Here is a 17,408-nt window from a genome sequence, read left to right as displayed (position 1 = left end):
CTTCAGAAACCATGGAGAAGTTGTTGAAAAGGGAAAAAGAGGTCTCAACTCTCTCTTCCCAGGTTGAAGCCCTCAAATCCCAGATGGGAGGTAAATGTCACTTTCCAGAGCATGTCCAGCAGCCATCGGCGACCTTTCCGAGGCTCAAATGTCGTCTTTTTGAGAGGTTTTCGTCACAAAAACATCTCTAAGTATTGGAATCTCTGCAGAGAGATCGTGTCTTTTCACACAGTGACAAGCCTGCGGGTCATGTTTACCTCACAATGCTAAAAAAGGCTTCTCTTTTCTTGCTAGTTATTTCAAGTTTGCCACCCGTCAGCCAGCTGAGGTTTTGGTTTGGAAAGAATCTGACACATTTCTCAATATATAAACTAACTTTATCTGCCATATTTAGATAACGACCTTCATTAGTGTCACTATCCGTGTTGCTCTCTGTGCGTGGCGCCCCTCTACGTGTCGGGACTGCAGGCTTCGCTTCGTTTTCCCGCCAGTCACGCTGAGTTCACCGCGTGCTCGCTTGTGTTCGTCTTCACCGCTCACACCCTTTGATCATCGCTGCGAAATCTGTCGACCGGCTGCCTTTTGAAGACTTAAAAGTCCCATCCATCACATCAGAAGGACCCAAAAAACACATTTCATGTAGTTCAGATAATCAGATTGACGCACTGTGAAGAACAGGTGATGTAGAAAGAGAAAAGAACAATATGAGTGAGGCTTTGTTTCATTACTCTCCTCTAATATGTGGAAATCCTGATGATAGGCTTTTACAAACTGTAGACGTCATCGCCAAGGCTCAGGTGAAGGGTCCCTTCCTTATGTGAGGCTCCAGCAGGCTGAAAGGAGAAGAATCTGAAGAAGAGAAACACAGAGGGAATCTGAGACTAAAAACTGCCTGAAACATTAATGTGTTCATAACTAATGAACACATGCTGAGCTTTAATCTCAAGGTCCACTTCTCTTCACTTGGCTCAGTTATCATGGACGGTGAAGAATAGATGAATATGGACATCATTAATGAACAAAGTATGCTGAATAAATGCCCCATCTTTCTGTTTTATAGGATTCCTGTACTGTTTATATACATGCAGAGGAGGTGTAGATGTTGACAGACACACAAACACTTATTTAAATGTCCCTAAATATGCTTCCAGCTACATTAGAGCGTGTTAGCGCTGTTTGTTGGGTGTTTATGTGGATGATAACACTCTAAATGCCAAATACACAGCAAACACTCGCTTCTTCTCTCTCCTCCACCAGCACTAGAGGGCAAAGTTCGCTCAGGGGAAAAGAAAGCCGAAGCCCTGGCCAAGGATAAGATGCGTGTGGAGGCAGAGCTGGAGTCCATGACCAAGAAGTCCCACGATGCATCTGGGCAGCTGGTCAACATAAGCCAGGAGCTGCTGAGGAAAGAGAGGTACGGAGACACGCTGAGTGGGTTTTACAATCCGCCTCAGCACTTACTGGGAAAAGTGATCCCTGCACCTGCAGACGCATCATATTATCAGTCTGATAATGGGCAGATACTTGGAGCTGGCAGGTAATGTAATCATTTGACTGCTCGTGTTTTCAGCTTGAACAGATTTGAATCCTCCTGTTACATTTTGTAATAAAACCTATACCGTCCATCAGCTACGTCAGGAGGCACATTACCATCAGAGGTTTCATTTTCCACTGCTGCCAGCGGCGCCGTAAATAACAGCACTGTGGGGCAGTCAGGACACTCTTCGTGATGCCGTTCTTTTGAGAGTTGTTCTCTTAATTGTACAAGCAGCGGCGTCACAGAGAGCACTGAGTCCTGACTCCCCTCACTTCCATTTCAAACTCTGTGGCCCCACAGGGGAATTTATCTGAGTGTCCAGGCTCTGCGCCTAATCAAACGTATTGTGAAAGAGTTTTACAAACAAAGCCATTAACTTTAGAAAGAAAGAAAGGAGCTACATGGGGGAAGACTTGGAGGCGTCTTGGACTTTCACAGCGGTAAACTGGCTCTTTAAGGATATTCTGCTTACGCTGCTCATGTGTGATTCCTTATTAATAGCACCTGTAGGGACGCCTCCTCAGCAGCACCCTAATATTATAAGAGATAAATATTATAAGTGCACTGCGGGGTGTAATGTAGGACTTAATTATATGATCAATTAAAACTTAGTAACTGGTGGATAAAGTTAATAAGTACTGATGGAAACTATCACACTTTCCTTTAGTAAGTGTTTTAAATGTAGCCGTTCTTACATCACGTCTGCTTTGATCAATAACATCATTTAGAGGTGTGTTTGTTTCTTATAGCTGAAAGACGCTAAGAAAGAGAAAACAGGGAACTCCAGATTTAGATGATAATTAGTTTAGTGCAGCTTTGAAACGATCGACTGTGTTTCTCCTCAGATTTCTGTCGGCAGCTGCAGCTCATTTTATTCAGTTTCATTACTTCCACTTTTACTCGTACTGCTACATAACGCTGCACCTACGTGAAAGTAGCCGGCCTCAGGGTCTTTTTCCTGTAGAGAATCAACCAATCAATCAATCAATCTTTATTTATATAGCGCCAATACATAACAGCGTTATCTCAAGATGCTTTTCATAAAGAGCTGCTCAGACTAAACTCTTTAATTAGAGAGAGAGACCAACGATTCAGGAATTCAACATTAAGGATTCAAGAATCCCCTCATGAGCTGCATCAGATGTTATATTAGGCAACAGTGGAGGAAGAACTCCCCTTTAAACAGGAAGAACTCCTCTTTAACGGGAAGAACTCCCCTTTAACGGGAAGAACTCCCCTTTAACTGGAAGAACTCCCCTTTAACTGGAAGAACTCTCCTTTAACTGGAAGAACTCCCCTTTAAACAGGAAGAACTCCCCTTTAACGGGAAGAACTCCCTTTAAACTGAAAGAACTCCCCTTTAACTGGAAGAACTCCCCTTTAACGGGAAGAACTCCCTTTAAACTGAAAGAACTCCCCTTTAAACTGAAAGAACTCCCCTTTAAACGGGAAGAACTCCCCTGTAACGGGAAGAACTCCCCTTTAACGGGAAGAACTCCCCTTTAACTGGAAGAAACCTCGAACAGAAGCAGGCTCAGATGTGGGCGGCTTTCTGTCAGGGGGCCGTGTTGGGTGGAGGTTTGAGGGAGAGAGAGAGAACAAAACAAACAGCAACCAACATACTAACAGCAACTTTAGCACTGACAATAGGAACGTGACTAATAAATTAGCAGTGAGAACTGAGCAGACTTCGGGAGCCGCCAGCAGAGGGCCCAACGTGCATTCATTCCCTTGTTTCTGGCACACTTTCTACCAAGCCTCCCCGGTCTGTTTTTTTTTTTTGTCGCTTAAGCTCAAGCTGCCAAATCTGGCTGCATTCAGTAAAACTCAGATAATTGAGGTCATTATTTAACCACCGGAGTGCAAAGAGAAAGTTGTCACGATGTGGCTGCAGACGTGCAGGGCTTCATGAAGCAGCGTTTCCTCACACACTCACATTCAGACAGTGCTTTTCTCTGGATGGCTGTAGGAGCTCTCCAGACTGGTCCGCTCCTATTACATTATTGGCCATCCTACATAATGCAGCTCTTACATTATTGATGGTTATGATGTTCGTAATTGCTACAAGGCACTAAAAATAAGTGCCCCTGGCTATAGCCGAATATTTTTCTGTTGCATCATCGCGGCAGCAATTATGTTCTTTATGCACTAAAAGTATAAAGCATCCATTGAAAAAAAAATCAGTAGGCGTCCGTCTGAGTTAGTGGCACTGGATGGTCGCTGTGACAAAACAAATTACAGCAATACATCGTCCTGAGAGTCACCTTTGAACATGTTCACAAGATAATAGAGGAAAGCCAACTGCAAACAAGTCACGTGATATTTCAATATTTCAATATAACTATACATGTGATGGAAAAAATACAAAAAGAAAAAGCTCTGTTAATTATTGGCGGCCCCCGTCAGGGCAGAATGGCAGCACGCCTGAGGCACTGTGGGAAACAGCGAAGGCGGAGGAAGGATACGTTCTTTTGATTTTCAATAATCAAAAACAAAATACAACCTTTTCACCTTCCTTAAAACTGATTTATTTACTTTCTTTGTCCACTGGGATGCAGCAGAAATAAGCTGTGAACACATGATTGACTTATTATCACCTCATCCATTTTACATTACACAAAGCCATCTGATAGATTATTACATAGACATAATATAGATAATGAATATATAAAATACCTTTTAATAAGCACAGATGTAAAAATATTGGCTAATATGTGTTGCTATGGTCACTGAAACCCAGTGGATGCGTGGTCCATGTGGGCAAACAGCCAAATACCAGTTCATGACAGTTTGGCTGGTGGATGGACGCCACATTCCCACTGTCAGTCAGACATGTGCAGAGATGAGCCGCCTCCACAATCCCCACTGGCCATCATATCATCCACATATTAGGTTTGGAGGATTTTTAAATGATAATGACCTTTTGTGCAAACTCTAAACAGCTCCTATAAGCCTCTCCAGCCTTGCAATTGCACCCGAGAGCAGTCAAGTCAATCAAGCTTTTGGTTTTTCAGTATTACCGAACACTCACAGTGTCTTTGTTGTTCCTGCGTTTTGTCTGTTGTGCTCCAGGAGTCTGAATGAACTGAGGGTGTTGCTCCTGGAATCGCGTCGCCACTCTCGGGACATGGAGAAAGACCTGAACCGAGAGGTGCACAAGGCCGAGTGGAAGGTGAAGGAGCAGAAACTTCAGGACGACATCAAGACCCTGCGTGAAAAACTGCTTCTGCTGGTGAGAAGGAGGAACTTTGTGATGATATCAGTTAATTATTATCACTGTTGGAGACATTCGCTCTTGTTGTTGTTCACTAATTCCCCAGCAAATATAATGTAACATGCATAAAACATCTGACTCTCAGCCACTCTGATGAGCAGGAAGCTAATAAAATCCTGGTGGCTCTTTGAGGGCATTGCTCCCTATGTGAATACATGGTTAAAGGAATAGTTAGACATTTAGGGAAATGGCTCCAGGCAAGCTCCCGGCTCCAGCGCCACACTGAATGGATGAGGAGCGACGTTGATCTTCTCATTGAATCCTCTGCAACAAAGCGAATGAGGGAAAATGTGGCAGTGTTCCTTTAACCTTATCGAGGAAGATTATTTACCGTCATGTCTAAAAATAAGAGCCAGCAATTCCATGCTTCCCTAAAGAGGACAGTCTATAGTAGCTCCAAAAAAAGCAGGATCCTACATTTCCCATAATGCAACTGGATTGCATCTTTTTGTCAAACTCCACACCTATAATTTGAAACGCAGACTGTTTGTTAAGCATTTGCAGTCTCCAAACCTCAGCCAAAGGTAACCCACGGAGGGATGACATCAGCAGGTCAGTGACGTCACCAGGGTGATGACATCAGCAGTTCAATGACATCACCGGGGTTATTTCCCGAGATTGACGAAGCTCCTCCAGAGCCAAAGACGACGATATACAGAACACAGAGTGGCTCCAGTCATGATGAATAAAGTGACTCTGATGGTGGAGATTTCTTTTAAAATGTAAAATAATACAAATAATAACATAATTTCTATCATTGTCTTCTGGGGCTCATCCAGGAAATACAAGTATACAGAGATACACCATAAACTGCGTACATGACTATGTGAATACAGGCTGTTGTAAATAATCTGTGCCAACTGAGATGACCCCAGAGAGGAAATGTTGGATGTTTAAATATAAATATTGTTCTTCAGATGTTAGCCACATACACTGCAGCATGATGTCGGTGATTTAACAGCAGGCGCTGGCGGTTGTCTTCCTGCCCGTGTGCTTTAGGGCCGGGAGCGCTCGTCACCGGACCACCGGAGGTACTCCATGCTGGACCCCTCGGCCCTGGACTCGGAGGTGAGCCGCCTCCGCCAGCGGCTCCTCAGCACCGAGGACGCCCTGAGGAACGCCTTGGAACACAACCAGCAGGTCGACCAGCTGGTCCAGGCCATGCGCAAGCATCCAGACAAAAGCCCGGTAAATTATTCAGAAAAGTTTGAGATTTTAACACATTTAAAGGAATAGTTTGACATTTTGAAATGAGGAGTTAAATGAGGAAATGTATACCCCTCTCATGTCTGTACTGTAAATATCACCTATGACCAGGTAGCTTAGCACGAAGAGCTCACCTGTCCAACAGTAACAACACCCACCTACCAACAGTTTGCTCGAGCTGTTTCCCTGCACACACACACACATGAGAGGGGTGTCCGTCTTCTCAGTGAACTCTTACAAAAGCAAATAAGTGTGTTTCCCAAAGTGTGTCGTGTTCACCGCGGTGACATCGACGTCTGCGACTGTGTTTTTCAGGTGCACGGTGCAAACTCAGCCAATGGCATTCATCATCAGGAGTCAGACAGTCCTCAAGATGTTGGTACTCTTTCTCTCTATTTGAAACCATTATCAGTGTGGTGATGTCATTCAGGCCTGTCGGTGCTGAGACGTCTTCTTTTTGGCTCTTCAGGAACAGCACTGATATGAGCGGCGGGGAAGAGGCCCAACTGGGACACGCAGGGATGCATCTTGAAGAAAAGCTCCTCCGACGTTTCTCCTCATCCTGCGATGGACGCCTGAAGAACATTTCAGTTTACAGTTAATACCAAAACAGCGAATCTCTATCTCGAGTGAATTTATGTGTTGTTGCAGAAAGCACCTATTAGCCAATCACGAAGACCGCTTAAAGTACTATAAAATATAAATAAGGAAGTGGAACACGGACGTGGAGAGATATTATCGGTACAAGTCCTGAGAACAAGCAGTGTGGCAATTTTTGATGCTTTACAGTAGTTAGAAAGTGTGAATCTACAAGTCGCCGGGACAATTCTGAATTTTAATCCAGAAGGCAAAAACGGCTGAAGGGCAACGATGCGAAGAACTGAAGAGCTGAAGAACTGGGTCTCAGTCGCCTTGTTTGCTTTTATTTATTACGTTTCCTTTGCTCCTCAGCCTTGTAAGAATCCTCTGTGGATGAGCCGTCTCGGCCAGTGATGCTCAGAGCAACTCTTCAAGGACTATTTTTAGGGAGTTTGTCACCTTGCTTTAATACCTGATGAGAGAATTGGTAGCACACTCATCACAGTTAGCTCTGTCCAGTGTTCACGCTCCTGCTCTGCTGCACAATATGTGGGTAACTGGCATAATTGGAAGTATTAAAAAGGACCTTTTAAGTAATACTCCTCCCCAAAATCTATTAAATACAAAACACAAACACAGCAAGGTTGCAAAGTGGCTGTAAAAAGGGTTTGTTTCATCCTTCTTGGGTGTGATTAGGTTGCGAACCATACTGTAATGCACTTCTCTGCTCTCCGTCCACGTGCTGAGTCGGCTCCAAACAATATTTCTTTCACCAAGATGCAGAAAAATACTCCTTCTGTCTCTAATACACAATCCTTTTGATAGTGAAAAAGACGGAGTCCAAATTTGTGTTTGTCAGCTAAACTAAATTTCAGTCTTTCACTCACAAAACTTTAACATTATTCTTGGAGTATCCTGATTAAATACACACATAAATCAGTGTTTACACACCTTTCAGGTTGAGAAGTGATCCATCAAGTGTTCTTATCACGTTTATACAACAGCCACTTTTCAGGAAAATCTAAGAATCATGCTCTTTTTCTGTACATGTGGTATATTTCCACACAGTTGACCTCACTGCTAACATGCTGCCGTGGGTATTTGCAGTGGTTAAGCTGTTGACTTTAGCTTGAGGTGTTGCAACACAACAAAAAACACAGCAAAATGATTTGGCAGAGCGTGAATCGACCATCCTGCCGCCAGTTCTTGTGAATCGCCGGCAACTGCTGCGATAATGTACTATAACCCATCCGTGTGTGACAGAGATAATCTCAACCACCAATCCTCTCCTCAGGTGTTGGGTAAGGCGGCTATTGGGCCAGTCTCCTAAAACAAAAAAAAAATAGTCTCTTTTTAACCGTTGCACATCAGTGGACTCCCCCGCTCGGACTCCAGATTAATATTAACGAACCTGGGAGGCTGTGCTGAATTCAGCTCTGAGTTATGTCACAATATGTTTATAGAATGAAAATAATAATGTCTGAGACGTCTCTTCACTCTGTCAGTAACAATCAGCTGTTTTATTTACTGTTGACTATTTATCAGTGCAGACTCCATCCATACACTAGTGTTAATTAGCCACATGTGGTACAACATAGAAGCCCTATTTGATGCCCATTGTGGTGATGATGATGATGATGATGATGTCCCTGGGGGGCTACTGAAGGGCTGCCACAGGCGCTAAAACCCAAACAGTGGTTGTTAAGATGCTGCGCTCATCCCTCCCCAGGCTGACAACATCTGGATTTCATTTGCAAAAGTGTTCTCAACATAGAATCTATACTGCAAGTCTTCCAAATATTGTTTTATCCATTTGTCGACTAAACTAGGAGATCCTGATTGTAGTTGGTCATAGGTTGCTAATGCACGGCTCGGAGGAGAGTCTCCTGAGCAAAACATGTAGGGCGGGCGCTGGTCGGCTAACATAAAGCCTAGATTTTCCATTGGATATTGTACATGGCCTTTTCAACTGGGGGGTTCACACCCTTTGGATTATTGCTGCAATGGTTTCGGAGATTGAGTCATTAAATATTAACAATGTGGCTAAGGGCTGGTGGTGTTTTATTTCACACTCTTTCATACTCGTGTCGCTCCTGTCTTGTTTGTTTTGGAGGGCAAAGCGCAGAGGATAGGTGTGTTTCTAGGCCACTAAGACGTTGGTGGATTGAGAAATTCAGCCAGCAACCATAATCATTTATCCATTCTCACACACACACACACACACACACACACACACACGGTAAAATAATACCCTGTAGTAAATCATAAACTCATCTCAGGCAAATGTTTGGTGGATGTCACTCAGGAGGAGAAGAGGAGGAGGTAAATCCTGTATGTGGAAAAAGCTCCAAACTGGTGAAGATTAAACATCCAAGACGTCCCATCTTTTATTTACAGTTTGTTTAGATTTCCAACCTCCAGATATTTCACTTTCTCTTGAAATGCCAGGTCTTATCCACACGTCCCAGGTTTTTCTTGTTTTTTTAATTATTTTTTTTTGCTAGGGGGCAGATTGGTTATGCTGGTGACATTTGAATAAATAAGAGATTACTGGTTTGCAGTGGCGAGTCCAAAAGTGCAGCATATCTGAAGCACAGGTGCGCTCTTGGTGAAACATAGTTTAATCTAACGTTAGATAGTTATCAGAGGGGGTAAAAGTGGCTGAAACTAACCAGATTACAGTGACATAGCAGATTATATACACAGGTTTAATACTATAAATGATTTCTGGACACGTTTATTATAAGATACTATTTGCTTCCCTCCCCTAGGATATGAACTTTCCCCTATATTAAACACACAAGCTATATTTAGGCAATCACAAGAGCTTTGGCACAACTGTCACGGCCAGAAAACACATGCAGCTGCAATAAAAACACTTAAAATATATATATATATATTTATTTATTTTAATGATTTGGATTCTGCACAACTATCCTATCAAACCAGCTTCATGCAGCCTGTGAGGGATTTCTTCTTGCAGCAGTGGGAAGTTGCAGCCCAAGTGGCAGACAGAGATTTGAACAGTCATAATAAAAAAATAAATCGCACCAGGAATATTTCATTTCCATCTACATTTTTTTTTTCTTTTTTTTTTTTTGCTCCCTGGGGGTTTTTCCAGAGGTTCCTCCGTTAATCCTGTATGTAAATTGCAGCCAATAGATGCTGTTGTTGAGTTGGGCTGGGATTAGCAGGAGGCGAATGAGTTTCAATTTTACTGGATTACAGAACAAAGAAAGGGGAAAGGGACACCCTGCTCTGTTAAGGGAAAAAGAGAAATAAACTAAGAATAAATACACAAATTAGAGACTATAAATCGTGCGATCGAAGTCACCATTGTGGTGTTCCGGATTACGATGTTTTAGCAGACGGCACAGCTACATTGTGGATGGGAATTGTGAGCGTTTCTGATGGATTAAAACGGGGGAATAAACCTATTCCGGGATTGACAGCAGCAACAAGGCTATTTAATCGCTAATTAAGGTGAGATTTCGCTGTCAGTTTTTATACCCACGGACGGACATGTGGTGTGTGAGCACGGAGCGTGTCGCTTTTTGTCACTGTACATTTAGAAATTACAGATTATGAGCTAATTTCTGGACTGGGGGAGGAGATGAAAGGAAAGTGCTAGCGCTAACGTTAGCTAGCTAAAGGGCTACCGCAGCGCAGCTAGCCGTTAGCTAGTTAGCTAGCTCAACCTTATTAAGATACCGCTAGCTAATTAGCCACCGCTGGTTAGTTGGACATACGCTAACTAGCGGGGAAAGGTTAGTATTAGTTAGCAGGTGGGTCAGTTTAGAGGGACACCTCCCTGTAACCTTGTGCTAGCCTGATCTGGTCACAGCGTCTGCCTGCTTGCTAATTTACCCCCCATATATTGCTATCAGTGATAAGGTTACCGAGCTAGTACAACAAAGCCAAGCTAGCTAAAGTAGCAACTGTAAACCAGAGAGGAAACAAGACATTTTGAACTTCTGCAAAGCAGTGTGAATGTAGTAATCTGTAACTAACAGCCCTGCTACTCAGGAAAGTTAAACAATAGAGCCCCAATTGGCTGCTGTTGTTAAATACCATGTTAAATGTGGAGTAGCTCGGTCCCACCACCAAAAAAACCCACCAGATAATCTGTAAAACAAACACGGTAGCCTGAGCTGAGAGGTGTTTCAGGTGAGTTATCCTGAAGCTAAACAACGTTAAAGTTATTCTGCTCCCAGACTGTCTGCTTGTAGCTTATTTGGTACCAGAGGCGACTAAGTGGAGTAAAAGTTTGGCAGCTAAAACTGTCCAAACTGTCGGATTGAATCCCCAAAACAAGAGAGACACAAGACAGACACACGTTCATTTCCTGCTGGAAGAGCAGGACTTGATTTATTTATTGCTCCCGTGTTTCATATCCTGTGGTTTCAACCTATTTCTCCTGGGTCCAGCTTTCCAAAGTAATTCCTCTCTCCACCCTCCTGTGATGTGAGTTTAGTAGCAGATCTCCTGCCAGCACAACAAGCTCCCACCATCACTCCCAGCCCTGCGTGCATCTCACTCACTCAGCCCAAAATATGGCATTTCCTTGTTTCCTAACTGGTAAATATGCACACAACCGGTCGAACTAGTCACTTGAACGATCATGCATTAGTTGTCCAAGTAAAAAATCCACTTTATTAACTGTATTAATCATTATTGCTGCTCCTCCTCCTCATATTTTTGTCTCTATTCTGTTCCTAAAGGATAACTCATGGTTTGCAAGATGTATCCTGATTACTGTAAATGTCACGTAGAACATATCTGCCAACAGATATGTTTAGTCTGTGTTGGAAAGATTTTATTCTCGTACTGGTCCTTTTTTGTTTTTTGCCGTTGAGTCCCGCCTGGTGCTGCAGAAGTAAAAAAAAAAAAAATCATGATGACATTCCCAAAAGGCCACAGCCTCAGGCACAGGGTGTAAACAAAGGGATTATGCTGTTGTTTGCTTTAATGATAAACTAGATGATAGCTGTCAAACCACACCCTGAATTACTGTAAACTGCAGCAGGTTAAAGCTGCAGTTGTCCTTTTTCTCCCCTTCCATCAAGAAATTGGCTGTAACTCAGTTACTAAAGAGAGATTAAGTGAAGGCTGATGCATATTATGATCTTCTTCTTTCAGCCATCTAACTATAGAACAAGCTGCAATCCTCTAAATGCCAAGTAGGTTTAACAAGGTTTTTGCACACGACATTAGCACCCGTATATATACCTGTGGAGCTTCTTATGACTGCACTTCACTGACCTTCCCATTAGTTTTCTCATCCCTGTTAATGGCAAAAGTTACACAGAACCCTTCCGACACGGCGCCAGTTTAAGTCAGCTGGGTGTGGTTTTTACTTCATTTCAATTTGGCACTGAAAGCGGCTTGTGCTACGAACACAACAACAACAACAACAACAACCAAAAAGAAATATCTCGTGTACCAACAAGCATCATAAACAACACAGACAAATAAACACATTCTTGGCTTGTTGTGGCTGAATCCAAATAGAAGAATGCACTGCACTCTCTCTGCCATCACTTAAAAGCGTCTAAAGATTAAAGGAAAGGTACCCTGTGGAGTTGCTGTGTGGAGATGCTGTCAGCAAACAAGCTTTCTGTTTACATTCACTGCTGCTCACTAAAAGGCATTTGTCTGTATCCTTCAGGCCTGACAAAATGTGTTGAATGTATTTCCTTTCCCCCTGAAAAATGTATCAGTGCTCTTTCTTAGCATCTTTGCTGCTACCTGTAGATCAGCTGAATAGTGTGAAACCATAGGTAGGAGTGTGTACTGCGACTGGAACAGGAGTCTGATTGGAAAATGAGCCGATTTATCAGCTTAGTGAACATTTTCCTGATGAGTTTCTGCTCTCAGTCGCTAGTTTACAGTCTTCTTCGGCACAGCAGGAAGTTCATTTAGTAAATTATGGTCCCATTAAGAGTCAAATAGACGGCTAATCGGAGGCAGGTCGTACTGAAACTAACCAATCAGACGCAGCGCTTCATAACAACAGTCTGCAAACCAACGGTGGCACCGTCCACTTCTTAAACACTGTGGAGCAGATAGAAAGAAAACAGGGATCCACTCATAGAAACGTGACTCGATGGCGCTAAGAGATTTACCATGTAAAGCTGTTTGACTGATCAGCTGATGGAGATTTAACGTCATGCAGCAGAGTCAAATGGGGTGCAGCCATTTATTCTAGCTGCCCATTTTCAACCTGAGCACAGGTCTAGTTAGCCAGAATGATTAAAAGCATGTGTGTAGGTTGTCAGGATGTTTAGAGTCCCAGTAAATGTCTGAGGTCAACCTAATTTTCTGTGAAACCATGCATCTGCAATGGTGAACTTGTGTGTTTGCACATTATCACGGTTTTACCGCCTGCTGTGAGGTTGCGGTGGAGACATAAGCCTCAAACTACCATGCCTTAAAAGGATGTGCTGATGAGTTTATGTGGAGGAGCGATGCGATACACTCACACCCACTGTGGTGGATGGGGTGAAATCCCCGGAGCCATGCTGGACCACATGACCGCCAAAAAAATGCGATAAACAGCATAAAATGTGTTTGGAGGCTGTGTGTGTGGTGCATTCTTCAAACATTATATTTAGTTCACGACGTCGTCATGAAACCTTATTTTATATGTGTATATATATATATATATGTTTGCTGGTGTAAATATCCCCGCTGTAGCAGCTTTAGCTGTTTTTAAAGAAATCTGGCGTCGAGCTTTGATCGCTACCTCCGTTTAATGTTTTATGTGAACATAAAAACTTCATTGGTCACTTTGTGGCCAAAGCACCCCTCTTTCAGTAAACAGTTTAATCACATTACAGACCTTTTTGGGTCCTCTTAAACAGGTTTTATGCAGTTTCTGAGCAAATTCTGTTCACTCAGAGGCTGCCTCTAAATGACACTCTGGCAGTTTGCCCTGAGAGATACGTACGTTGTAATAAGACATCAGTAGACGTGTAAAGAGGGTTTCTTCTGATGGCTCTCAAAACGTAACCTGGTAGGTTTCATACACTCATAAAGTCCTTTTTTTTTTTTTTTAAACCAGATTACATGAAGCATATGAAGCATTCTGTCCTAAAGACAGAAACTGAAGGACCAAGTCCGTGCCGTTAAAAACAAGTTACAAAACCACTAGCGTCCACTGAAAAGGATTGCTGGCTGATTTTTGTGGGCTCAGAGAATAAGTGAGCTTTTGTCAAAGTGACGGTTTGGATGAAATCACCGTGAACAGTGTTGGCATGTCCACAAAGTTTGCGTCATTCACCGTCAAGAGAGCAACTGCCGTATTTTTATTAAGAATCATTGGCTTTCTTTTTTTTTAGTTTCACCACAGACTCGTGGTCGTAGTCGGCTTATTTATTAATGTGCTTCCACACTGAACTGTTCTACATTGATACTTAAAACTGAGAGCCATATCAGGACCGTGACATTACGCTTCAGCTTCCTCTCGCAAAGCAATTGACATGGTATTATCCTGAGCCTGTGCTTATCCCCACCTTTCTCCTCCTCACCACTTCCTTTGCCTTTTAAATATGTGAGGGAAAGAGGCCATCTATTTCGAGGCCGTAATAATTTAGGAGGGGGCTAATGTTTGCTGTGGCCTCAGGGGAGGCAGATTTAGATGGCCAATAGACTTGGCACGTTCAGACTGGTGCAGCTGAACCCCACCCCGCCCATCCTCCTCTTCCTCCCCCCCACCCCGCCTCTGTCTGCCTCTCTCTACCTCTCTGTCCTCTCTCTATTGAGTCAGTGGTTTGGGCTTGCCAGAGGCTAGCATAATGGTTCCCAGTGTCTGGAGAGATTAAAGGCCAGAGCTGCATTGTTCAAATGCCCCGAGATTAGTTTCCAAGGAGACGGGTTTCAGTTGCCATGAGAACATAGTGCCTGGCTTTAGCCGAGCAGTTTTCCCTTAACAGTTCCTATCTGTTTGCCACTTTACTTTTATTCACAGAGGCCATCTTGTCGTGTGGGGTTTACATGGTTTGTTGTTGATATGGAGTCTGTGTTAGACTGAACTGTGCAGCTACACTGTGGAGGTGTACCTGCACTGGTGGTGGAAACAAATAGAGTTTTCCCTGCATCATCTGTCAAAGGGGTGAACATAAAGTAGAAGGTGGCTTAATTAGCTCCAAATTGAGAAGGCAAACCTTAAATTTGGCTTTTGACCAGGCTGTCAGTGTGGTTCTAGGGATGGCAGCGTTGGTTGGTCCACAGCTCTGGTCCAGACTTAAATATCTAAACTTTTGGACAGACGTGCTCTCCAGAGGACGATTTCTGATTTTTCCTGTAGCACCACCAGCTGCTCGAAGTTTTCTATATCTCAACATCTGGATGGATTGGCACAAAAATGTGTAGAGACAGTCGTGGTTCTCATGAACCATCGCTATTGGATGGATGGATTTTCATTGAAGGGCTCTTGCTTAACTTTTGTCCCCACCACCTGAAACCGTCCTGAAATATCATTTAAACCGCTCTGCAGTAAATGCTGGCCATCACCATTAGGAAATGTTTTTAGGCAATAAGATTATTTTGAAATAAATAATACATGAGCCCATATTTTATTAAAGCATTTGTTACATGCACATATTCATGTAGTCACATTTGTTTTTATTGTAATATCTGTGTGTGCACGCATTATTGAGCAGGTTATGTAATTCTAAACTTATTCACACTTCCTTGACTCCCTGAAAGAGAGAGAGAGAGAGAGGAAGATGGAGAGGTGGATGTTGGTGAGGGAGGTAGGAGGTAAAATGGAGTTCGTCCCCCGTCTTTGTTCACATCTCTGCAGCGGTATGTTTTGTCGGTGTGGCCTCCGGCAGGGACGCTGGAAGTCAGTCAGAGTTTGGGCCGCTGAGAGAACCTCCGTCTATGTAATGGCGTCATGGAAAATGTAATTCTAAAGGCCACAACCATTCATGTCCACAGCGACTGACAACAATTTTAGAGCGCTTCACAAACCGCCAGAAAACACCTATAAAGTGGAAGAGGAAGAGGAAGCACCTGGACCTGGACGGGTGATGTTCTCTGTCTCTGTCTCTACAGGACATTTAAACATTATGGAATTAACAGTCTGCCAAACCTCAAGATTTTAGAGCAAGCTCTGGTTGCCAGATATATTTCATAATCAAATCACACATCCTGTTGTACTACTGGCCTGTTTATGTGTACAGGCACACGTGTCACTGTGCAGCAGCAGGAGTTACCTTATGTACTGGAGCATGAGTGTTTACTGACTAATACATATTGATAATCAACACATAAGAACAGTCTAACCTCTCTCAAATACTGGTGCACTACATCCCAGTAAAAGAGGAGAGAGTGATTGTGAGTTCCCACTCAGCAGATCGTCTTCTCACAGTGCACGTACTCAGCCTTGAATCTTGTACTCACAATTATCACAGCTTAATGTTATGGTTTAGCTGCAGTTGTATTTTTTGTCTTTTTTTTGCAAGGTCTGTGTGCTGTCCTGTGACCGTCCCAAAAATATTTTACTGTCCCCCTTTTTTTTTTCCATCTCCAGGGTGATGGGACACCCCCAACACCCTCAAGAGGCTTTTTTCTAAGCCTAAACCACATAACAAAGCTGTAAGGGACAAACGTAACCCCAACTCTAAGGCAGGACACCAACAGGCAGGTGGAGTTTTAGATGTTAGAGCCCTGCCATGCAGTAGAATCTGCCTTGAAAACATGAAAAAGGCGTCTTAGGTGAGAAAAATCCTCTGCAGCTGTTGTCTTCATTTATCCCCCAGCCTCCTGTAGCAGATCGATGCTCTGAATGCGACAAATACAAGCTTATATTTGCTTAAAGTCAAAGCAAATGATGTCAGCAGAAACTGCTTTGAATGCAGGTCACTGCTGCATGTATGTATGCTCACATACGGGTTTTCTCTTTGTCACACTGTGCCTGCCCGCCTAAACTGTGTTCATCTGGTCCCCGCAGAGCCATGGCTCAGATGAGGAAGCTGGCGTGTGATGGCATCAGGACGAACTCCCGGGGCGAGCCACAAGTCCCGCTGGTGTCAGCCAGACAGGAGATCCTCACCAGCCTGGTGTCTGCGCTCGACTCAGTGGTATGTCCCAGATCGCTGCGGAGATCTTACTCTGTGGTCTCATGCTGATTAACTGTGTCAGTGAAAATATATTCATGTACAACTGCATTGCATTTCTGAATGTGTTTCATTTCCTTTGTTAATGCATTGAAGACCAGAAATCAATAATGTGCTAACAGTTTGCGAGTATCTGAGGGTGGAAAGGACCTCTTGTCTCTTCTTCCCTCCTAGAAAAAGAATCAGATTGCAGTCCTTCAGTTTTATTAATGAACTCATGAGTTGCACATGTCTTCCTAAACCATGCCTGTACCCTTGTTTGGCAGTGCATGGCGATGTCCAAGCTCAACGCCGAGGTGGCGTGCGTCACGATACACGAGGACAGCGTGATTGCCGTCGGCACAGAAAAGGGCAGAGTGTTCCTCAACTCCAGGAGGGAGATCCAAACAGACTTCTACAAGTTTTGCCGTAAGTTCTTCTCTCCTGTGTAATTGCGAACGTTGTTCTTCATTATTCATTCCTGACGGAGCGTTGATCAAGCTCATTATAGCTGCAGCTGGGAAGAGTTACATGAAAAGCGCCTGTATCGGGCTTGTCCCTGTTGGATTTCGCAGTTTTGTGATCGTACAAATGCATATTCACTCTCTGTTATTCAGCCAAAAGCTTCCACAACTGCGGCGGCTTGCAGTTCAGAAAATAATCTAATCAACAAAGCAGATGTGGTTTCTCACATGATGCCCTTTATCAG

General features: G+C 43.4%; 2 protein-coding genes across 2 annotated transcripts in view; both read left to right on the top strand.

The window, feature by feature from the left end:
• Positions 1-6,682, top strand: part of clip2 (CAP-GLY domain containing linker protein 2) — a 29,988-nt gene extending 23,306 nt beyond the window's left edge. The window contains exons 12-17 of the mRNA XM_070844106.1: positions 7-90; positions 1,258-1,414; positions 4,610-4,769; positions 5,811-5,999; positions 6,333-6,396; positions 6,669-6,682. Of these exons, the coding sequence (XP_070700207.1) occupies positions 7-90; positions 1,258-1,414; positions 4,610-4,769; positions 5,811-5,999; positions 6,333-6,396; positions 6,669-6,682 (668 nt within the window). The remainder of the gene's footprint in view (positions 1-6; positions 91-1,257; positions 1,415-4,609; positions 4,770-5,810; positions 6,000-6,332; positions 6,397-6,668) is intronic.
• Positions 6,683-9,836: 3,154 nt separating this feature from the next.
• The window catches only part of gtf2ird1 (GTF2I repeat domain containing 1), a 32,184-nt gene continuing 24,612 nt past the window's right edge, over positions 9,837-17,408 (top strand). Inside the window, exons 1-3 of the mRNA XM_070843822.1 lie at positions 9,837-10,079; positions 16,555-16,684; positions 16,987-17,128. Coding sequence (XP_070699923.1) covers positions 16,559-16,684; positions 16,987-17,128 — 268 coding nt within the window. The 5' untranslated portion in view covers positions 9,837-10,079; positions 16,555-16,558. The remainder of the gene's footprint in view (positions 10,080-16,554; positions 16,685-16,986; positions 17,129-17,408) is intronic.

This window comes from Pempheris klunzingeri, chromosome 14 (genome assembly GCF_042242105.1).
Source record: "Pempheris klunzingeri isolate RE-2024b chromosome 14, fPemKlu1.hap1, whole genome shotgun sequence".
In the NCBI taxonomy this organism is placed as follows: Eukaryota; Metazoa; Chordata; class Actinopteri; order Acropomatiformes; family Pempheridae; genus Pempheris; species Pempheris klunzingeri.
This window is presented reverse-complemented; position numbering and strand designations above follow the sequence as displayed.